The sequence below is a fragment of the Bombina bombina genome, chromosome 2, assembly GCF_027579735.1.
Source record: "Bombina bombina isolate aBomBom1 chromosome 2, aBomBom1.pri, whole genome shotgun sequence".
Lineage (NCBI taxonomy): Eukaryota > Metazoa > Chordata > Amphibia > Anura > Bombinatoridae > Bombina > Bombina bombina.
The window spans coordinates 340703122-340728464 of NC_069500.1; the positions used below are offsets into that span (position 1 = coordinate 340703122).

At 41.1% G+C, this 25343-nt stretch overlaps 1 protein-coding gene across 2 annotated transcripts in view; it reads right to left on the reverse strand.

Annotated features, from left to right (window-relative positions):
- Window positions 1-25343, reverse strand: part of PTPN11 (protein tyrosine phosphatase non-receptor type 11) — a 147177-nt gene that overhangs the window by 63147 nt on the left and 58687 nt on the right. For both annotated transcript variants that reach the window (XM_053701697.1, XM_053701696.1), the window contains exons 8-9: window positions 15707-15786; window positions 15436-15594 (exon numbers count right to left, since the gene is read on the reverse strand). In XM_053701697.1, the coding sequence (XP_053557672.1) occupies window positions 15436-15594; window positions 15707-15786 (239 nt within the window). The remainder of the gene's footprint in view (window positions 1-15435; window positions 15595-15706; window positions 15787-25343) is intronic.

The following is a 25343-nucleotide window of genomic DNA, read 5'->3' on the forward strand; positions in this document are numbered from 1 at the left end:
TTGGGGTAAAAACCCCAAAACCTGTACCTGTATTGGAACTGGAACAATGACTCCCGGGCCTGAGGTCTCCTACGCAGTGTAAGAACGCCTCTCCTTTTGTCTGATCTGCAGATAATCTTGAAAGCAGAAACCTGCCTCTGGGAGGAAAACGTTTGAACTCTAATTTGTATCCCTGGAACACTACTTTCTATTGCCCAGGGATCCTGATCATCTCGAATCCAAATCTGAGCAAAGACCGAAAGTCTGCCCCTACAAGATCCGATCCCGGATCGGGGCATGTCCTTCATGCGTCTTTGATTCAACAGCAGACTATTTAGAATTTTTTAAATTTCAGAAGAGATTATTTCCGTCAAGTCAGGTCCCAACAAGGTCCTCCCCTTGTAAGGAATCCCTAAAAGCTTAGACTTAAAACAAGCATCCGTAGAACCAGGCTCTAATATGCTCCAGTTTGATAACCTGAAGGAAGAATTAGCCAATTTAAATTTTTTTATCCTATCCTGGATTTTATCCAGGAGAGTTAACCAATATGCTGTCGCACTAGCGACGATAAAGTACACAACTGGTTACCATTGTAAGCCCTGGAGTACAGCCCCTTTTTAAACTTTTTGTCCATAGGACCTTTAAAAAACCCAACTATCCTCTAAGGGTATAGTAGTTCTCTTAGCTAAGCTGGAAACTACTTCTTCCACCCTAGAGAATGTTTACCCAGCCTTCTTAGCTGAGTCGGCTATGGGAAACATCTTTTAAAATATAGGAAATACAGTCTCTTCCCTTCCTCATAACTTACTGGACGCACTAGGATAGATTACCCCTGTAGTGTCGGAGTCGTCCTAGGTAGCCAAAACCTCCTAAAGAAAACAAATGGAGGTGCTCAAGCTAAAAAAACTGAAAGAAAAACAACTTCAGGTTCAAATATTGATATTATTTATCCGAGTCTGAGAATTCTTCTCAGATAATCCCGAAGTATCTTCCTCTTACAGGTAACAGAAGAACTAATCAGAATATCAACTACTGAATCAGTCACCCTAAATGATTGAAAATAATTCCTCCAGTAATGTTTTCTACCACGTGGGAAACAACATGTAATGCTTGAAATGCAGAGTAACTCCGGGTGGAGTGTGAGAAGAAGCACAGAACACTGCATATGGACTATAACATTTTGTGGGACACTATAGGACAAATTTGTGGCATAGGTTGACTGTTGTCAACAGACTCCTAAACAGCAAACGCCTTAACAGGAGTAGGTTCGGAAAAAGAGAGAAATTTGAAATTAAAAATTGACACATAAAAAAAACGTTACTGTCTCTTTAAATCCTAAAAAGTAACTTTTTATTCCTGTGTGCAAAGATAAGTTAAATTAGCATACCAACATTGCAGAATTTATAAAAAAAAAACATAATTTATGTAAGAACTTACCTGATAAATTCATTTCTTTCATATTAGCAAGAGTCCATGAGCTAGTGACGTATGGGATATACATTCCTACCAGGAGGGGCAAAGTTTCCCAAACCTTAAAATGCCTATAAATACACCCCTCACCACACCCACAATTCAGTTTAACGAATAGCCAAGAAGTGGGGTGATAAGAAAAAAGTGCGAAAGCATATAAAATAAGGAATTGGAATAATTGTGCTTTATACAAAAAAATCAAAACCACCACAAAAAAGGGCGGGCCTCATGGACTCTTGCTAATATGAAAGAAATGAATTTATCAGGTAAGTTCTTACATAAATTATGTTTTCTTTCATGTAATTAGCGTCCATGAGCTAGTGACGTATGGGATAATGATTACCCAAGATGTGGATCTTTCCACACAAGAGTCACTAGAGAGGGAGGGATAAAATAAAGACAGCCAATTCCTGCTGAAAATAATCCACACCCAGAATAAAATTTTTAATGAAAAAACATAAGCAGAAAATTAAAACTGAAACCACTGCCTGAAGTATGTTTCTACCAAAAACTGCTTCAGAAGAAGAAAACACATCAAAATGGTAGAATTTAGTAAAAGTATGCAAAGAGAACCAAGTTGCTGTTTTGCAAATCTGATCAACCGAAGCTTCATTCTTAAACGCCCAGGAAGTAGAAACTAACCTAGTAGAATGAGCTGTAATCCTTTGAGGCGGAGTGTTACCCGACTCAACATAGGCATGATGAAATAAAGATTTCAACCAAGATGCCAAAGAAATGGCAGAAGCTTTCTGGTCTTTTCTAGAACCGGAAAAGATGACAAATAGACTAGAAGTCTTTCGGAAAGACTTAATAGCTTCAACATAATATTACAAAGCTCTAACAGCATCCAAAGAATGCAATGATTTCTCCTTAGAATTCATAGGATTAGGACATAATGAAGGAACCACAATTTCTCTACTAATGTTGTTAGAATTCACAACCTTAGGTAAAAAATTCAAAAGAAGTTCGCAGCACCGACTTATCCTGATGCAAAATCAGAAAAGGAGACTCACAAAAAAGAGTAGATAATTCAGAGACTCTTCTGGCAGAAGAGATGGCCAAAAGAAAGTAATATAATATAAAGAAAGTAATATAATGACCAAAAAATGCATGGGTTCAAAAGGAGGAGCTTGAAGAGCCCCCAGAACCAAATTCAAACTCCAAGGAGGAGAAATTGACTGAATGACAGGTTTTATACGAACCAAAGCTTGTACAAAACATTGAATATCAGGAAGATTAGCAATCCTTCTGTAAAAAAGAACAGAAAGAGCAGAGATTTGTCTTTCAAGAAACTTGCGGACAAACCTTTATCTAAACCATCCTGAAGAAATATAAGTCTTCCAGACTCTATAATATATCTCTCTAGATACAGATTTACGAGCCTGTCACATAGTATCAATCACAGAGTCAGAGAAACCTCTTTGACCAAGAATCAAGCGTTCAAACTCCACACCTTAAAATTAAGGTTTTGAGATCCTGATGGAAAAAAGAACCTTGAGACAGAAAGACTGGTCTTAACGGAAGAGTCCACAGCTGGCAAGAAGCCATCCGGACAAGATCCGCATACCAAAACCTGTGAGGCCATGCTGGAGCTACCAGCAGGACAAACGAGCATTCCTTAGAATATTGGAGAATACCCTTGGAAGAAGAACTAGAGGCGGAAAGATATAGGCAGGATGATACTTGTAAGGAAGAGATAATGCATCCACTGCCTCCGCCCGAGGATCCCTGGATCCGGACAGATACCAGGGAAGTTTCTTGTTTAGATGAGAAGCCATCAGATCTATTTCTGGGAGTTCCCACATTTGAACAATCTGAGGAAATACCTCTGGGTGAAGACCATTCGCCCAGGTGCAACGTTTGGCGACTGAGATAATCCGCTTTCCAATTGTCCATACCTGGGATATGAACCGCAGAGATTAGACAGGAGCTGGATTCCGCCCAAACCAAAATTCGAGATACTTCTTTCATAGCCAGAGGACTGTGAGTCCCTCCTTGATGATTGATGTATGCCACAGTTGTGACATTGTCTATCTGAAAACAAATGAACAACTCTCTCTTCAGAAGAGGCCAAGACTGAAGAGCTCTGAAATTGCACGGAGTTCCAAAATATTGATCGGAAATCTCACCTCCTGAGATTCCCAAACCCCTTGTGCCGTCAGATACCCCCACACAGCTCCCCAACCTGTAAGACTTGCATCTGTTGAGATTATAGTGCAGGTCGGAGGAACAAAGAAGCCCCCTGAACTAAACGATGGTGATCTGTCCACCATGTCAGAGAGTGTCGAATAATCGGTTTAAAGATATTAAGTGAGATATCTTTGAGTAATCCCTGCACCATTGGTTCAGCATACAGAGCTGAAGAGGTCGCATGTGAAAACGAGCAAAGGAGATCGCATCTGATGCGGCAGTCCTAAGACCTAAAATTTCCATGCATAAGGCTACCAAAGGGAATGATTGTGACTGAAGGTTTTGACAAGCTGAAATCAATGTTAAACTTCTCTTGTCTGACAAGGACAGAGTCATAGACACTGAATCTATTCTAGAAACCTAAAAAGGTTACCCTTGTCTGAGGAATCAATGAACTGATTAGTAAATTGATCCTCCAACCATGAACTTGAAGAAACAACACAAGTCGATTCGTATGAGATTCTTCGAAAATGAGAAGACTGAGCAAGTACCCAGATATCGTCCAATAAGGAAATACCAAAACCCTGTTCTCTGATTACAGAAAGAAGGGCACCGAGAACCTTTGAAAAAAATTCTTGGAACTGAGGCTAGAGCCACAAAACTGGTAATGCTTGTCTTAAAAAGAGAATCTCAGACACTAAAAGTGATCTGGATGAATCGGAATATGCAGATACACATCCTGTAAATCTATTGTAGACATATAATGCCCTTGCTAAACAAAAGGCAGGACAGTCCTACAGAAACTGAATGTTGGAATCCTTACATAACGATTCAATATTGATAGATCCGGAACTGGTCTGAAGGAATTGACCTTCTTTGGTACAATGAAGAGAAAAAATAAAACCCCAGCCCCTGTTCCAGAACTGGAACTGGCATAATTACTCCAGCCAACTCTAGATCTGAAACACATTTCAGAAATGCTGAGCCTTTGCTGTGTTAACTGGGACACGGGAAAGAAAAAATCTCTTAGCAGGAGGCCTTAACTGAAGCCAATGCTGTACCTTTCTGAAACAATGTTCTAAAACCAGAAATTGAGAACGGAATTGATCAAAATTTCTTTGAAGAAAACGTAATCTGCCCCATACCAGCTGAGCTGGAATAAGGTCCGCACCTTCATGGGTACTTAGGAGCTGGCTATAGGTTTTCTATAAGGCTTGGATATATTCCAAACTGGAAATAGTTTCCAAACTGATACCGCTCCTGAGGATGAAGGATCAGGCTTTTGTTCCTTATTGTGAGGAAAGGAACGAAAAATGATTATTAGACCTAAATTTACCTTAGATTTTTTATCCTTTGGTAAAAAAGTTCCCTTCCTTCCAGAAACAGTTGAAATAATAATTTATTACCCTGGAAAGAAAAGGAAAGCAAAGTTGACTTAGAAGACATAACAGCATTCCAAGTTTAATCCATAAAGCTTTTCTAGCTAAAATAGCTAGAGACATATACCTGACATCAACTCTAATGATATCAAAAGATGGTATCACCAATAAAATTATTAGCATGTTATAGAATAATAATAATGCTATAAAATTATGATCTGTTACTTGTTGCGCTAAAGCTTCTAACCAAAAAGTTGAAGCTGCAGCAACATCCGCTAAAAATATAGCAGGTCTAAGAAGATTACCTGAACATAAGTAAGCTTTTCTTAGAAAGGATTCAATTTTCCTATCTAAAGGATCCTTAAAATGAATTACTATCTACCGTAGGAATAGTAGCACATTTAGCAGGAGTAGAGACAGCCCCATAACCTTAGGGATTTTGTCCCAAAAAAACTCTAATCTGTCAGATGGCACAGGATATAATTGCTTAAACGTTTAGAAGGAGTAAAAGAATTACCCAAATTATTCCATTCCCTGGAAATTACTTCAGAAATAGCATCAGGGAGATTAAACACTTCTGGAATAACTACAGGAGATTTAAAAACCTTATTTAAACGTTTAGATTTAGTATCAAGAGGACCAGAATCCTCTATTTCTAATGCAATTAATACTTCTTTAAATAAAGAACGAATAAATTCCATCTTGAACAAATACAAAGATTTATCAGCATCAACCTCTGAGACAGAAACCTCTGAACCAGAAGAACCATTATCAGTATCAGAATGATGATGTTCATTTAAAAATTCATCTGAAAAAAGAGAAGTTTTAAAAGACTTTTATGTAAACTAGAAGGAGAAATAACAGACATAGCCTTCTTAATGGATTTAAAAAATAAAATCTCTTATGTTTATCAGGAACACTCTGAAAATTAGATGTTGACGGAACAGCAACAGGTAATGTAACAGTACTAAAGGAAATTTTATCTGCATTAATAAGTTTGTCATGACATGCAATACAAACAACAGCTGGAGAAACAGATACCAAAAATTATAGCAGATACACTTAGCTTGGTAGCTCCAGCACTAGACAGCGATTTTCCTGTAGTATCTTCTGACTCAGATGCAACGTGAGACATCTTGCAATATGTAAGAGAAAAAACAACATATAAAGCAAAATTGATCAAATTCCTTAAATGACAGTTTCAGGAATGGGAAAAAATGCCAGTGAATAAGCTTCTAGCAACCAGAAGCAATGAAAAAATAAGACTTAAATAATGTGGAGACAAAAGCGACGCCCTTATTTTTTAGCGCCAAATAAGACGCCCACATTATTTGGCGCCTAAATGCTTTTGGCGCCAAAAATGACGCCACATCCGGAACGCCGACATTTTTGGCGCAAAATAACGTCAAAAAAATGACGCAACTTCCGGCGACACGTATGACGCCGGAAACGGAAAAGAATTTTTGCGCCAAAAAAGTCAGCGCCAAGAATGACGCAATAAAATGAAGCATTTTCAGCCCCCGCGAGCCTTACAGCCCACAGGAAAAAAAGAGTCAAATTTTTGAAGGTAAGAAAAAATGATTAATTCAAATGCATTATCCCAAATATGAAACTGACTGTCTGAAAAATAAGGAAAGTTGAACATTCTGAGTCAAGGCAAATAAATGTTTGAATACATATATTTAGAACTTTATAAACAAAGTGCCCAACCATAGCTTAGAGTGTCACAGAAAATAAGATTTACTTACCCCAGGACACTCATCTACATGTTTGTAGAAAGCCAAACCAGTACTGAAACGAGAATCAGCAGAGGTAATGGTATATATATAAGAGTATATCGTCGATCTGAAAAGGGAGGTAAGAGATGAATCTCTACGACCGATAACAGAGAACCTATGAAATAGACCCCGTAGAAGGAGATCACTGCATTCAAATAGGCAATACTCTCCTCACATCCCTCTGACATTCACTGCACGCTGAGAGGAAAACCGGGCTCCAACTTGCTGCGGAGCGCATATCAACGTAGAATCTAGCACAAACTTACTTCACCACCTCCATCGGAGGCAAAGTTTGTAAAACTGAATTGTGGGTGTGGTGAGGGGTGTATTTATAGGCATTTTAAGGTTTGGGAAACTTTGCCCCTCCTGGTAGGAATGTATATCCCATACGTCACTAGCTCATGGACTCTTGCTAATTACATGAAAGAAAGTTACTTCTTAGTTCACGGACATCGCCATGACATTAAAGAAGCGATGTCTTGTGCAGCAATTCCAGATGGAAATTGCAAGGAACCGCAGGGCACTGCATGTGTGAGAGGAAAATTAATGTACACTTCTTTAATCAATCTGCCTCACATATGGCAGAATACTTAAAGGCTTAACCTGTTGCTAATAAAAATTAATATATAGCAAGCAAAATGTTAAAGGGTAACACATTATTTTATTTTTTTTTTATTTACGTGGTAAGACATGGATGAACATGTATGAGAGAATTGCCGGTACTGCTTAACTCTGTCTACCCCTCAGCCTGACCCAGCTGAGGAGTCAAACAGCCTCTCTATACAAGTCCTGACCTTAATATAGCACGGTTTAAATGCGCATCGCTCACTGTTCCAGTGAAGGCTTTGACTGTGCACTGGTTATACTTCCATGTACATGCACTTTAAATGCGTATCGTAGCGTTCTCTCTGCAGCCTGGGAAAAACAGACAAAGCAAACAATATCGCCAAATACCTTAGAGAAGCGATGCCTTGCTAAATAACTTCAGATGGAGTTGGTGAAGAAAGCGCAGGGCACTGCACAGGTGGACTGTAATATTTTATGGGCACTTAAAGAGAATCCCTTTTCTTTTCTATAGAAAAGTTCTCACGAAAAAGAACAGGGAATTGTATAGTAAAGCCACATTCTCCCTTCAGTATTTCATTTAATAACAGAAGTGGATACTTTAAAACTGATAACCCTGCACTGTAGGGTCTTCTTGAACCATCAGACTGACGTATGGATGATTAATCTCATAAAGGTCTTAACTGGCTTTATCCAAAAAACATATAAAGACCGGTACTGTTTCTTTAAAATTTAAATTTGAAAACTCTTTTTATTTAGTAGGGCATACTACCAAAGTATCTTGTTAACCCCATTACACTTAAGCATAATCCCGCTGAAGTGCCTACTAGACCTTCTGTTTAAAAATCTGACAGCGCAAGCGCAACACACTGTTTCCAGCCCCCTCTGCTAACCGGAAGTGTAAGGGAAGAGGAACCTAAACGCAAACAAAAGGATCTACTAGTCCTGCTTTCCGATAACCGGAAGAACTAAATAAGTGCTGCGCCACCAAATTTGTGCCACGCAAGCTCCGCCCCTCGTGAGCGTTTCAATAGTCCTCTCCCGGTCGCCATTATTATTAAGCTAAACGACCGGGAGCAAAATAACAGACTGCTTAGCTCCCTTACCTATGCCTTAGGAAGCTGCTATGCCCAAATTAACTCTCTAATAGCAAACACCTTCACACTGAGCACGCTTTCTGCACAATACAAAAAAGTCAGTCAGTATGAACCCTCCCGGTCGGCTATGTATTTTATAAAACCGCCGGGAGATGAGACTCACATGTCCCATACAGTCCCAGTGCCAGCGTCCAATCTGCCAAGTGTCCCCTAAAACAATTAGGAGAATGCATCTATGTTAACCCCTTGAAAAGGAGCCCCAATTTGATGAGTTCTGTGAAAAAAATATAAAATAAAGTGCCCTAAATTTTTCTGAGATTTCCTTGTACCACATAAATAAAGACAGCACTTACCTCATCTTCTGCCTGGCAGCAAGGCAGACTCCAGGTTTAAGAGGTTCTATCCCTCCCATGGACCTGAGAATGAAGATAAAGTCCTGAGTTAGAATCTCTCAGGTTTTCCAGAGGCAGGGCAGCAACAATATATGGGAGGCGCAGTGAGAATTATGTTCCACCAGTTCCCATTGCTCTAAAGCCACCAAAAGCTCTACTGTAGAGACTTATATGGACTACGGCTACACCCTAGAACAAAGCAGCACACTCTGGCACTACTTTAAAAATAATAAACTCTTGATTGAAGAATCTAAAACCAACACCTCACTTTACCTCTTCCTATCACTAACGTAGGCAAAGAGAATGACTGGGGTGGGAGGGAAGAGAGGAGCTATTTAACAGCTCTGCTGTGGTGCTCTTTGCCTCCTCCTACTGACCAGAAGGTGATAATCCGTGGACTCATCGTGTCTTAAAAAAGAAATTTAAATAATCTCTATAATTATGTAGTGGACACAGTTTAAAATAAAAGATTTATCTGCTGTACATTTCTATTTATCGTTAAATGATCTTTAAATTATCTAAGATTGTCATTTAAAATTATACCATTATTTAGATTAATAAAACAAACAGTTTTAAAGGTCACATATGTAAAATGAATGCAATATTGTTAATATATCTTTTGTTTTCTACAAATGTATACAAGATAAGAAAGCTGGAAATAAAGAAAAAAAGAAAATTTATGCTTACCTGATAAATGTATTTCTTTTTAGACACGATGAGTCCACAGATTTCATCCTTACTTGTGGGATATTCACCTCCTGGTCATCAGGAGGAGGCAAAGAGCACCACAGCAGAGCTGCTATATATAGCTCCTCCCTTCCCTCCCACTCCAGTCATTCGACCGAAGTTAGAAAGAGAAAGGAAAAGCCAAGGTGCAGAGGTGTCTGAAGTTCACAAAAATTAATAACCTGTCTCAAAGAACAGGGCGGGCCGTGGACTCATGGTGTCTAAAAATAAATAAATTTATCAGGTAAGCATAAATTTTCTTTTCTTTTTAAAGACACGATGAGTCCAATACCAAAGCTAGAGTACACGGATGATAAAGGAGGGACAAGACAGGGAACCTAAACGAAAGGCACCACTGCTTGAAGAACCTTTCTCCCAAAAACAACCACAGTATCAAATTTGTCAAATTTAGAAAAAGCCTCATCTTTGAATGCCCATGAGGAAGCAACAGCCCTAGTGGAATGAACCGTAACTCTTCCAGGAGGCTACTGTCCAGCAGTCTCATATGCAAAACGGATGATACTCTTCAGCCGAAAAGAAAGAGAGATAGCCGTAGCTTTCTGACCCTTATGTTTTCCAGAGAAAATTACAAACAAGGAAGACGACTGACGAAAGTCCTTAGTCGCTTGTAAAAAATAAAAAAATAAAAATTCAAAGCACGGACCACGTCCAAATTGTGCAAAAGACATTCCTTTTGAGAAGAAGCATTAGGACACAAGGAAGGAACAACAATCTCCTAATTAATGTTCCTGTTTGAAACAACCTTAGGAAGGAACCCTAGGTTAGTACGTAAAACTACCGCATCCAAATGAAAAATAAGGTAAGGAGAATTGTATTGTAATGCCGAAAGTTCAGACACTCTTCGAGCTGAAGAAATGGCAACAAAAAATAAAACTGTTCAGACTCCATGGAGGAGTAATTGGTTTAAACACAGGCCTGATTCTAACCAAAAGCTGACAAAAGGATTGAACGCCTGGGACATCCGCCAGACGTTTGAGTAACAAAATAGATAAGGCAGAGATCTGACACCTTAGGGAACTTGCCGATAAACCCTTCTCCAATCCTTCTTGGAGAAAAAATTCTGGGAATCCTAACTCTACTTCATGAGTAGCTCTTGGATTCACACCAATAAAGATATTTACTCAATGTCTTGTGGAAAAATTTTCTAGACACAGGTTTACGAGCCTGGATCATGGTCTCTATGACCGAATCAGAAAACCCCCGCTTGGATAGGAGTAAGCTTTCAATCTACAAGCAGTCAGCTTCAGAGAAACTAGATTTGGGTGAAGGAAGGGTCCTTGAATGAGAAGGTCCTAAGTCTCCAAGGTGGTAGGGATGACATGCCCACCAGATCTGCATACCAAATCCTGCGAGGCCACGCAGGAGCAAAGTGGATCATGACAAGATGCCATGAGATACAACTCTGGCCGACCACATTTGAGAATCAGGTTGGAAAACACTTCTGGATGGAGTTCCCACTCTCCCGGATGAAAAGTATGTCTGCTCAGAAAATCCGCCTCCCTGTTGTCCACCCCTGGGATATGGATCGCTGACAGATGACAAGAATGGGCCTCCGCCCACCAAATAATCTCGGCTACCTCTGTTATCGCTAAGGAACTCCTCGTTCCTCCTTGATGAAAGCCACTGACGTCATTTTGATCGACTGGAACCTGATAAACTGGACCGAGGCTACTGAGGCCAGGCCAGAAGAACATGGTAGATCGTTCTCAGCTCCAGAATGTTTATAGGAAGATAAGACTCTGGTTGAGTCCAAACCCCCTGAGCCCGTAGGGGGCCCCAGACTGCTCCCCACCCTAGAAGACTGGCGTCTGTTGACACAAATATCCAAGATGGTCTGCAAAAACAAGTTCCCTGGGAGAGATAATCCAGAGACAACCACCATTGAAGAGAATACCTTCTCTCCTGCTCCAGTAGTATTCGAGGAGACAAATCTGTATAATCTCCGATCCATTGCCTGAGCATGTTAAACTGCAGAGGTCTGAGATGGAACCGAGCAAACGGGATGATGTCCATTGCCGCCACCATCAGCCCGGTTACCTCCATGCACTGAGCCACTGAAGGAATGGACTGAACGACTAAACAAGTATCGATAATCTCCGATTTCCTGACATTCCGTCAGAAAAATCTAACTGATATGGAATCTATAATGGTTCCAAAAAAAAAAAAAATTACCCTTGTGCATGGGACTAAGGAACTCTTTTCCAAATTCACCTTCCACCAGTAAGACCACGGGAAGGATAACACCAAATCTGTGTGAAATCTTGCTAGCTGTAAAGTTGGCGCCTGGACTAAAAATGTTGTCCAGATAGGACGCCACTGCAATGCCCCATAATCGAAGCACCGCCAACAGCGCTCCAAGAGCCTTCGTGAAAACTCTGAGAGCTGAGGCAAGACCGAAAATAAGAGCCACAAACTGGAAGCGTTTTGTGAATGGCACATTAATGTACGCGCCCTTAAAAACATAAATTGACCCTCTTGGATCAAGGGAAGAATGGAACGAATAGTTGCAATCTTGAAGGACGGAAAATCTGTTTAGACTCTTCAGATCTAAAAAGTGGTCTGAAGGTTCCCATGGGAACCACAAACCGATTGGTATAAAAAAAAACAGACCCAGTACCTGTACTAGAACTGGACCAATCATTCCCAGGTCTGAGATGTCTCTTACGCAGTGTAAGAACGCCTCTCCGTGATCTGCAGAGAATCTTGAAAGCAGAAACCCGTCCACTTTGAATCCCTGGAACACTATTTTCCATTGTCCAGGGATTCTGAACATCTCGAAACCAAGCCTGAATGAAGGCTGAAAGTCTGCCCCCTACAAGATCCAATCCCGGATCGGGGACATGTCCTTCATGCTGTCTTTGATTCAACAGCAGGCTAATTGGATCCTTATTTTTTTATTATTTTTTTAAATTCTTTAAAATTTCAAAGGAGATTATATCCATCAAGCTAGGTTCCAACAAGGCCTTCCCCTTGTAATGAATCGTTAAAAAATTTGACTTAGAGCATACATCTGTATAACAAGGATCTAACCATAAGGCTCTGTGAGCTGGGAAAGAGAAACCTGAAACCTATGCTCCCATTTTGATAACTTTAAGGCAAGAATTTGAAATAAAGGAATTAGCCAAATTGAAATCCTTTATCCTATCCTGGATTTTATCCAGGGGAGTTTCTGACTTAATAGCATCAGACAACACATCAAACCAATATGCCGTCGCACTAATGACGGTAGTAAAGTACACAGCTGGATGCGATTGTAAGCCCCGGTGTACATCGCTTTTCCAATTTTTGTCCATAGGACCTTTGAAAAATCCAACTATTCTCTAAGGATATAGTAGTTTAGTAGTTCTCTTAGCTAAGCTGGAAACTACTCCTTTCACCCTAGGTAATGTTTGCCCAGCCTCCTTAGCTGAGTCGGTTATGGGAAACATCTCTTTAAGTATAGGGAAAGCAGTCTTTTCCATTCCTTATAACTTACTGGACGCACTAGGATAGATTACACCGGTATAGTGCTAAAGTTGAAAATAATTCCTCTAGTAATGTTAGCTTCCACGTGGGAAAAACAAAGAATGCATGAGATGCAGAGAAAACTCCGGACGGAGTATGAGAGGAAGCACAGGGCACTGCATGTGGGCCCTAACATTTTGTGGACACTATAGGTTTGTGTCACAAAGTGACCATTGTCAACATACTCCCAAATAGCAAACGCCTTAAAAGGAGAAGGTTCAGAAAAAAAAGTGTAAATTTTTTAATAAAAATTGACACAAAAAAACGTTACTGTCACTTTAAAAATGTTTTTTTTTTTAAAAGTAACTTCTTATTTCTGTGTGCAGAAACAATCCAATTAGTATGTTAACCTTGCTGTTAATAGACATCACTATGTACATTAAAGAAGCAATGTCTTGTGCAACAATTCCATATGAAAATTGTAAGGAACTGCAGAGCACTGCATGTGGGTCAGAAAAATTTTTGGGGAAACTATATGAGAATTATGTGGCATGGATTGACCAGTGTCAATGGACTCCTAAAAAGCAATCGCTTTAGAAGGAGTATTTATAATAAAAATTGACACATAAAAAACTTTACTGTCTCTTTAAATTATAAAGTAACATTATCTTTTGTGTGCTTTGGTGCATGTGTGGGCAACAAAAAATTTTGAACACTTGAGGGAAAAAATTCTCAATCCCCTTATGAAAGTTCTCTTTACAACATAGATGAACAAGGAAAGAGATTGGTAGTTGCAATAACATAAAGGAGACACTTTGTAAGGTATATTGTCTTTACTTAAATTGGCTGCATAGGAAAAACAAGAGGCAGACAAATGTAAACCCCCTCTACAACTCAGATGAACCCAGCTGTGGAGTCTGACAATCCTTCTATGCAAATTTGTGACTCAGCTGAAACGCTTTAATTTTAAGAGCAAATACCGACATAAAATCCCAGGTCCTTCCGATAACCGGAAGCATTAAGAAAAAAGGGTGCTGTTCCCGTTTGTCTTTGCTAAGTTACCGGGATAAATAACAAACCGGGCAATCTATCTCCCTTCTTAGGTAGTTTAACTATTGCCATGGAGCTTAATATGTTAAATTATTAGAACAGCACCGTTACACCTAATTCGCATCCTGCAATACAGTACACAGACCAGCTCCGCCCTCCGTGGGCATTTCAATAGTCAACTCCCGGGCTTTTAGCCATTGATATGGGAGAAATAACTAACTGAGCCGTCATAGATTAGGAAGCTGCATGGTCTATTATCTAACAGAAAAGCACCCTCACACTGAGTCTCTGCATTACAGTACATCGAATCCCTTGTCTCCTCTGATAAATGTAAAAAGGGAATCCCCCTCACACTGAGCTTGTGCATTACAGCACATATGAAATCTCCGGGTCGGTTACCTATTAGTGAGAACCGCAAGAAAAGGAGAGTCACAATTAGCCCCAGTGCCTTCCATACTGCCCAAGTAACCCCTAGCACGCTAGGAGACTATATTTCTTCAACCCCTAGAAGGGGCCCATTATTACATGAGGTCTGAATAAAGAAAGTAAAGTGCTCCAACTTATTCTGAGTTTTCTTACCCCCAGAAATAAAGTTAGCACTTACCTCATCTTCTGCCTGGCAGCACGGCAGTTTCCAGGTGTGAGAGTCCTCTCCCTCCCATGGACCTGCAATTAAAAAAGATTTCTGAGTAAATACACCTTAGGTTTTCATAAGTGTAAGGGCAGCAACAGAATATGGGAGGCGCAGTGAGAATTATGTCCCACAAGATCCCATTGCTTTAAAGCCACCAAAAGCTCTACTGTAGAGACTGATATGGACTACGGCTACACCCTAGAACAAAGCAGCACACTCTGGCACTACTTTAAAAATAATAAACTCTTGATTGAAGAATCTATAACTAACACCTCACTTTACCTCTTCCTATCACTAACGTAGGCAAAGAGAATGACTGGAGTGGGAGGGAAGGGAGGAGCTATATATAGCAGCTCTGCTGTGGTGCTCTTTGCCTCCTCCTGCTGACCAGGAGGTGAATATCCCACAAGTAAGGATGAAATCCATGGACTCATCGTGTCTTTAAAAAGAAATATACTAATTGGTCTATCTGGTAGTAATAAAGTTTTAGTGCGCTGAGTCTTTGTGTAAATGTGTGTATTTTACTAAAATACATATATAACAAGCAGGTATAACCAACACACAAACAAAATGTATATTGTCTCTTATTAAAAGGCTGGGGTGTGTCTGTGTATATGTAGAATGAAGATCTAATACCGGTAAAGAAATGTTGAAATGATCACATTTGCATAGACAAGCAGTAAGCATTTTTTTCAGCACTGAATGCCGGAAGACAGAAATATATGTACACACCTCACTAAAAAAAATTACTTTAATACATTAAATCCTTACCTTTCCCCTTTCTACTTCTTTTGTGGTCATTACTATTACTCTGGAATTTTCCTGAAAAACCATTCTCCAGAAATCATTCACCGTATTCTGCAGACATCCCTGAGTAGCAATATAACGCTTCTTGGGTTTAAGGTTGTTGGATTTTGTTTCAAATTCAGGCTGTAATAAATAGGGGAAAATATGTTAACACTTTATACATTCCCCCACTATTTCTATTTGTGCACAGCTTTAGACTTGTATAAAAAATTAAAATAAGGGGATTTTAACTTACCATTATAGTATTGGCATTGATGTAATCAGATACTTGTTCATTGGGATCACCATCATGAAGAATAACTCTAGTATGATCAACTGAAAAAGACAAAAACATGACATAGATCATCGATTTATTGTGTTTTAGTCAAAGCAATACGACAGAGAAAACACTGATCAATCATGGTTGTGATAAACAGTGTAAAAGAGAGAGGGTAAGATTGCATTTCATTAATAACCATCACCATGTGATCACATGATCAAAAACCTACAAAGCCTTTAAAGGGGAAACTATAAACTTTCAATTAAACATAAGAAAGCACAGCAATGAAAAATGTTAAACATGTTTTTTTTTTATCTTCCTGAAAAAATAATATTGAAAACAGGGGGGCGTAGCTAGCCACGGAGCTGTGTAGCAGCACATCCAGAGAGCTCTCCCGTGAAAAGTTTAATATTTAACTATTTGGGGTTAAAAAACCAGCAAACTTTGCCTAACACTACTGCAAAAGGCAACACGCTACTTAAAGATCAAACTGGTCCCAAGATTATACCCATTTAATTGAGGCAGCCTGAAAGATTGAGAGTACTGATTTCACGCCGGACTTCCAGCGCTCACAACTTAGAAGCCGCGTCTCTGCCTAGCCTGACTACAGCACACGACTCCGGAGGGTCGGGGCTCCGCTCCGGAGTGGCTGCTGAAGTGGACACACTCTCTCCCAACCTCCAGTGACCCACAGGAGTTTGCTCCGATACTTACCCCGCCAGATCGCAATCGCGGCAGCCTCGGACATTTGGAGATCAGCCAGAGCAGCTGCGACGACACCGGGGGTACCTTGCGAGGAGTCGGGAGGCTCCCCTGGACGATCATCCATTTGGGGCTGTCTGCTCTGCCAGGTCCGAGGAGCCTATAGTTTTGGCGCGAGCGGCCGCCATATTGGGCAGCGTGATCGCAGCATAAGGATCTGGGTGAGTCACAACATCGCTACACTGTACAGCCCCAAATACTTACCAGTTGTAGGTCCGCACTTGGGACACCCGTTTTTGGAAGTGAAAACATAGCTGGATAGCTTCTACTCACACAGCCTAAGAGTAGGCCTTGTAGACTGCTTTACCCCCTACTGGGAACCTTTGTACAAGCAATTTGAGCCAGAGACAGACCCCACCATTTGGTGGCGCATCCACATTAAAACCTGAGAAGTTTTACCGAGTGCGGTCCAGCAATTGCAAGCTTTACCCCCCCCTCCCTGCCATTTCCCACCAGATACTACTGGTGGGTCATATCCTCGCCCCCTTTACCCACTTCGTCAATAGGAGACACATACCCTGGGGAGAGGGGTGTTCTCACAGCTGCAATCATCATCATATCTCCCGCTCTGGAAATTAGAGGCTGAACATACATAAAGAATACACCTCAAAGAGAAGGGCCCACTTTTTATTCTCTCAGCAGATATAAATGTCCATGTAAACCAAGGCACCAGATATAAAGACTCCCAGATTAGGCTGCCCTCACCAGAGCGTCCTCTTCATATGGAGGAAATGGACCATAACAACATGTAATTGAACACTAATTGTTCGTGGCTCCGCCGACTAATGGGTTCTTAATAGCATATGTAAAATAAATAAGCAAGCTCTCAACAGTAGCTCACATATATCACTTGATAGTCTCGCATCCCATAATTGCAAGATGTCGCAGGCCCAGAAAAGGAAGCAGAAGCCCCATGCTACGCCAAAAAGAACTGTGGTAGATCATTTTCAGCACCGCTCTAACATGGCCCAGGTGAGATCAGAAGATGAATACTCAGACACGGGGAGTGCCTCAGACACCCAGACCATTTCAATCTTAAAGCAAAAGGCCTCGCAGGCCCTGGAGATATCTAATAGCACTAACAACAATATGATAGAAACCATACAATCCCTGTTAACCTCACATCATGATTCCTTAACTAAGAGATTCGATAGATCGCATGCCGACTTGAATAGAGATATCGGTCTCATAGGAGAGAGAACTGATGCGCTGGAGCGCAAACAAGAAGACTTGGCAATAGATCACACCAATCTTCTTAGCTACTCCCAATCCCTGGCCATTCAGATTACTGATTTGGAATTGAAGCTGGCAGACCTAGAACACAGGTCGCGCCGTAACAATATACGCATCAAAGGCGTACCGGAATCAGTTCTACCACAGGACCTTGAGAAATATCTACATGGCCTATTTGAAGCTGTACTGGGGTCAGCGACAGGGGACGAGAATCTCATAGACAGAGTAAACAGAGCCCTCAGGGCACGAACAGCGGATGGCGGCCAACCAAGAGATGTGATAGCGAGGCTCCACTACTATACCTATAGAGAAAAAATCATCAGAGCTTTAGCCAGAGACAAGCAATTACCTGAAGAATATGCAGGTTTGCAAATTTACCCAGATCTTTCTACTCACACACTACAGATCCGCAGGCACTTCCAGCCCTATACCAAAATACTGAGAGAGAGAGATCTGAAGTACAGGTGGGGGTTCCCAGTAAGGCTGTTTATCACCAAAGACAGTCACCAATACATGGCCTCTACCCCTCAACAGGCAATTTGAATTGTTACAAAAGTGGAACTTGCTCCCTCCGGATGGAGGGGATCGCTCCCCCGACACGGAAATAAGCAATGGACTGAGGGCGTCAGCCCCACCATGGAAGCCGCTACCACAAAGATCCTCTGGTACTCCTGGAACATCCAACGAAGCCTTCAAGAAGCGCAGAGATTCTACTGATCCACAACGAGATGCAGACAAGTAGAGAGCCTAGCTGTTTTCTTTTTGTTCTACTTGTTTTACTTACTTTGTTCATCCTATTTGCTGTACCCTCTGAAAGAAGAAGATGAATCATCATAGGAGGGAGTGCTCTACAATACTTAAGGACTACCATGCTGGCTAAGCAGGATGAAGATGGGTGAGACCTAAGCAATCATATACTGTAGCTTGTTGGTTTTCCCAAGTAATGGACAATTGCCATAGACCTTAAACATGCTTGTTTCCTTGCTCTTGCTCACATGTAAACTGTTGTTTTGTTGTATTGAGTTATTGATCACATACATATTGTTAGTCTATTACACAGATTTATATACTAAGGCAATTGAACACCCATAAGCTTATTTATACTGTCCCCTTCAGCACTTAGTAGCAGGAGATACTGAGAGGAGACTGAACTTGTATCTGAGTGCTCCCAACCAGTACATGGCCCCCACCATACTAGGGACTTAATCATGAGTCGGATATACACCCTACCCATATCATATCTTAATGTCCCCTGCTAAGCCCTGTCCTACATTGGGGATATAGAGGCGTTTAACTTAACTTAAATGCGTCTACCTTACAAGATGACTAACCTACCCTTGCTGAGACTCTTAGCTGTAAGTCCCTAACTCCTATGACCAGTAGATCCACAGTTAGTACCCTATAGGTTAGAGGTAATTCCATGTCCTCTGGAAATCCACCCTCTTTAGACGCATGCTAATTACCTAAGCAATGCCTTCATTGATTAATGAACTAACTGACTGTCATGCACAAAACCCTGGGCTACAACCCTAATACCCCCCTCAGTTAGTCCAACTGCGATAAAGCGCAGATCAGGCCCCTAGCAAGAGCCTGATTATATAATAAATAGGGCTCTATACAAGGCGCAGGGAGTTAAATAATACCTAGAAAGGGAAAGGTAGTTGATACACCACTAACCATTTTTCGTTGTATCGCCTAGTTCTGTTCAAGATCCCTCCTGTTGAGGTTAATGTTTATACTATGAGGTTTACAGCATTGAATGTTTTATTATGTATGATGTACATATGCAATACATATGCTTTTTCATTCCACAGATTTATAACCTGTATTTTAAGTCGGCGGGGCCATGGACCCCTCTCCGCTTAGCTCCCCCCCAACATATTAGCTGTGCCCCACCGGCAAAGACCGGTTATATACTTATCACTTTTGTCCAGTCATAGAGGTTTCCTTTTATAATACCTCTCAGTTAAAATATATCACGTTTTCCTAGCCCTCACAGAGTAAGACTGATCCGCCACATTTGACTGCTAGACTGATTTCTCACCCTAAGTAACCCAGGTAGCCCCCCGCCACTCCCAAAATGGCCCCGATACGTATAGCTACGCTGAATGCGCAAGGCTTAAATTCCCCCACTAAGAGGAAATTGCTACAGCGATATCTCCTAGCACACAAAATACACATCATGTTCCTACAGGAAACGCACTGGATGGGGGAACCTCGAGTTTCTGGAATTTCCCGATACTTCCCAGTATGTGAAACTGCCTCCAATTCTGAAGGCAGGACTAAAGGAGTTGCTCTCTTGATTAGTAGAGACTTGTCCTTTACCATGGAGTATATTGAAAGAGATAGTGAGGGTAGGTACCTGGTACTTATCTGTTCACTTAATAACACACTATTCACACTAGTCTCATTATATGCACCTAACTCCAAACAAGTTCCTTTCCTCCGTAAACTATTAGCACACATAGAACAGATCAAAAGAGGACACCTAATCATTGGGGGGGATTTCAACATGGTCTGGGACCCAGCCAAAGACAAACAGTCCACCATCACGACACACTCTGACAGAAACGTCTCATCTACCTCCAACGCTTTCCGGAAACTCATATACCAACACAACCTCTATGACGCTTGGAGATGCTTAGCACCTACAGAGAAAGACTTTACACACTACTCAAAAGCCCACAATTCATATTCCAGGCTCGATCATATATTCTGTGATTCGTGGTCTCTAGACCAACTTGTTAACCCTTCCATCAGACCGTGTACGTGGTCAGACCATGACATGGTCTGCTTAGATTTTACTAAGCTACAAGCCCTGACTAATAGGCCGCCATGGCGACTCCCTGAACAATGGCTCTCTGACATAGAACTTCCAGCGCTCCAGGAGGTTCTGAAGGAGTTCCTGTCACATAATGACACAGGAACCACTGACATTGACATGGTCTGGGCCGCTCTTAAAGCATACCTACGGGGTCACTTTATTAAAAAAATGGCCCGACTGCGCAAAGAGAATAGCCAACCCTTAGCAAAGCTATATAGAGATCTTCGCACCCTTGAACAGACAAACAAAACGAGCCCTAGCATCCAAGTAGCCAGTCAAATTGGACTTATTAGGGAGGAAATCTCCAAGAGAGATTTGTCCCGGGTCCAAGAGAATCTACATAGGCTCAAACAATTGTATTATCACAAAGGAAATAGGGCAGACAAGCTTCTAGCTAACAAACTACGCATGCGCACATTACAGAAAAGGATACCTCACATAGCGACGCGCAGTGGTGTGGTACACTCTCCTAAAGAAATAGGCGCTGCGTTTGCTAATTACTACTCTTCCCTATACAATCTTGAGATATCAGAAGCAACTGGCAGCTCTGACCGTGGCGACATCCTCAAATTCTTAGAAACACTACCTGTGCCCACTCTATCTGAGGAATCTAAGACCGAATTGCAGCGACAGTTCACATCAGAAGAGGTCAAAGCAGCCATAGAGGACCTCGCACCCCACAAGGCCCCTGGGCCAGATGGGTTCACGGCAATGTTCTATCGAACACTTAGTCCGATCATAACCCCGATACTACTCCGACTGTTCCAAAATGTAGCGACTAAAGGTGCCTTTCTGGCAGAATTCCTAGAAGCAAACATTACCACAATTCACAAAGAAGGTAAAGACCCACTACTGTGCTCTAGCTACAGGCCCATCTCACTCATCAATGTAGATGCAAAAATCTACGCTAAAATATTGGCTAATAGGCTAGGGAAGCACCTGCAGACAATTATACACCTAGATCAGGTGGGCTTTGTACAAGGAAGACAGGGCTCCGATAATACTCGGCGCCTTTTAAATATCTTCTCAGAGGCCGCGGATATGGGACTCCCTGTACTCACCCTGTCGTTTGATGCCGAAAAGGCCTTCGACAGGGTGAGATGGGACTACTTATTTCAAACTCTATCAGCGTTTGGAATACCGGATTCTTTCATCACAGCGACCAAGGCGCTGTACTCGGCCCCCACTGCAGTTGTTAGAGGGTTGGGATTCTGCTCTCCTAAGATCACAATTAGTAACGGAACCAGACAGGGATGCCCCCTTTCCCTCTACTGTTTGTTCTGGCTATTGAGCCCCTGGCGATCGCAATTAGAGAATCAAAACAGATTCATGGCGTGCAGATGCATGATACCCCTCAGAAGCTTGCGCTATTTGCCGATGACCTTACGGTCTTTCTTTCCGACCCAGCTGACTCTATCCCCCCGTTAATGGCCCTTTTCGCACAATTCGGAGAAATTTCTTATTACAAACTCAATGTGACCAAAACGGAGGCCTACTCCATTAATATTCCGCAGCATGAACGGGAAGAGATCCAGCTTGCCTACTCCTTCAAGTGGTCCTGCAAAGCAGTTGGTCACTTGGGAGTCTTTCTCTCCCATAAAAAGTCGGTGGTGATCAAGGAAACCTTTGAAAAGCTGCTAACAACCGTCACTTCGGAGCTTCATTCTAAAAGATATAGTGAAATATCTTGGATGGGCAGAATAGCGGCTCTTAAGATGATGATCTTACCAAAGATCACCTACCTGTTCCGCTGCATTCCGATGCCAGTCCCATATACATTGATTAGGAAGTTTCAGACCCTCTTTAACTCATACACTTGGCATGATAAAAGACCCCGGGTAGCTGCACACATCCTGCAGATGCCGATAGAGAAAGGAGGCCTTGGTCTTCCTAGCGTCCGGAAATATTATGAAGCGGCAATGCTAACCCATGCTACAGCATGGGGTAAATATCTCCCCCCAACAAGGTGGAGAGATTTAGAGCAGGCTTCACTACCAGCTTACGTCTATCTAGAAGATTTGCTTTGGCTGCCCCCACACTGGCAAGCCAAAGTTCACGTCGCTAACAACATAGTGAAAGGATGCCAAGAAGCTTGGAATAAGCTGCGTCATAACAAACCGGTGGCCCTGCACCCCTCACCAATACACCCAATAAGGGCCCTTCTAGTGGGGCAACTTAACACACATCCTAGCGCATGGGCTACTACGGGCATAAACACAGTGGGCGACTTCTACTGCAATGGACAGTTAAGAACGCATAGAGACATGCTGAGCCTTCCTACACTAACTCCCAAACACCAATTTGACTTACTGAGACTCCGTACACTGTTGAAATCCTGGGGCTTTTTAGACGGATCATTGAGAGACCTGACTATTTGGGAGACACGGTGGACAACCAATACCAAACAACATAAACCCCTCACAGTACATTATCACTGTCTTATTGAAGAAGAGACTACTCCAAAAACAATTCATATGGCTGCATGGGAGAGAGATTTGCAGGACACATTTTCACCAGATGCCTGGGGCAAGGCCATTAGCTTAACGAAAAAAGCAACCCATTGCGTCACTCTATATGAGTTATACTTCAAAATAATCACCAGATGGCACTTAGTACCCACAAAGCTACAGAAGCTTTTTCCTGACCACTCACAACAGTGTTGGAGAGAATGTGGAGAACCGGGGTCCCCCATCCATGTTTGGTGGACCTGCCCTAAACTGACGACTTATTGGCAGAAAGTCGAAAAGATCTGTAAAGACTTAGAGCTAGCGGCAACCTTGAGCCCAGCCCTAGCCATACTGCACCTAGGTGTGGACCAGCTCCCCAAAACCAAGCAAAAGCTTTTGATATATATCCTCATCTCTGCTAAATTGCTAATAGCTAGAAATTGGAAAAAAAGCCAACCCCCCAGGATACAGAGTGTAATTGAGGGAGTGAACTATATCAAAAATATGGAAATTTACGTGGCTAGGGAACAAGGGCAATTAAACAATTACTGTCTAATTTGGGAACTGTGGGAAACCATGTTGACTCACCTAACCCCCACTTGAACACTCAGAAATAGGAAGATGAATAGGAATACGCCTCTTCTAGCCACCTCAACTTCCAACCCCCTCATCTGCCCCTCATCCCCCACACCTCCCTAGAAACTAAGATAGATGCCCAATATCCTCACTAGCAGATAATGAGCGGAGAGGGGTCGGAGGGCCCCTCCATACTAATAGGAAACTGTGATGTAACATTATAGTTAAAACCACACTACTTAATCACTTCCACTGACTGGATTGTTGTTCTAAGGATAACACCTTTGAAGAACGATGATATACGATTGTATACCCATGAAAGTTCATTATATATATATATATATATATATATATATATATATATATATATATATATATATATATATATATATATATATACATATATATACATATATATATATATATATATATATATATATATATATATATATATATATATATATATATATATATATATATATATATATATATATATATATATATAAAAGGTGACCTCTGTAAAAACGAGGACTCCCTTGCAGGGAGAAATTTACATTCTCATTCGTAGTCTACAGTTACAGAACCCTGCACATGTAAATTTACTTTTTATGCTTTACTGATTTTTGATGTTGTATATATCTTTTCTTGAGAAAAGTAATCTGTTAACGATATGTCCTCAATAAAAAACATTTCTTTAAAAAAAAAAAATAATAATATTGAAAACAGAAAATGCATGACTGTATGTAAGTGACATTACAGGAAATAAACTGTCTAAAAACATAATTTATGTAAGAACTTACCTGATAAATTCATTTCTTTCATATTGGCAAGAGTCCATGAGCTAGTAACGTATGGGATATACATTCCTACCAGGAGGGGCAAAGTTTCCCAAACCTCAAAATGGCTATAAATACACCCCTCACCACACCCACAATTCAGTTTAACGAATAGCCAAGAAGTGGGGTGATAAGAAAGGAGCAAAAGCATCAACAAGGAATTGGAATAATTGTGCTTTATACAAAAAATCATAACCACCACAAAAAAGGGTGGGCCTTATGGACTCTTGCCAAAATGAAAGAAATGAATTTATCAGGTAAGTTCTTACATAAATTATGTTCTTTCATGTAATTGGCAAGAGTCCATGAGCTAGTGACGTATGGGATAGCAAATACCCAAGATGTGGAACTCCACGCAAGAGTCACTAGAGAGGGAGGGATAAAAATATAAACCAATTCCGCTGAAAAAATAATCCACAACCCAAATCAAAAAATTTTAATCGTTATAATGAAAAAAACTGAAATTATAAGCAGAAGAATCAAACCGAAACAGCTGCCTGAAGAACTTTTCTACCAAAAACTGCTTCTGAAGAAGAGAAAACATCAAAATGGTAGAATTTAGTAAAAGTATGCAAAGAAGACCAAGCTGCTGCTTTGCAAATCTGATCAACAGAAGCTTCATTCTTAAAAGCCCAGGAAGTAGAAACTGACCTAGTAGAATGAGCCGTAATCCTCTGAAGAGGGGATTTACCCGACTCCAAATAAGCATGATGAATCAAAAGCTTTAACCAAGAAGCCAAAGAAATGGCAGAAGCTTTCTGACCTTTCCTAGAACCAGAAAAGATAACAAATAGACTAGAAGTCTTCCTGAAATCTTTAGTAGCTTCAACATAATATTTCAAAGCTCTTACCACTTCCAAAGAATGCAAAGATCTTTCCAAAGAATTCTTAGGATTAGGACACAACGAAGGGACAATTTCTCTACTAATGTTGTT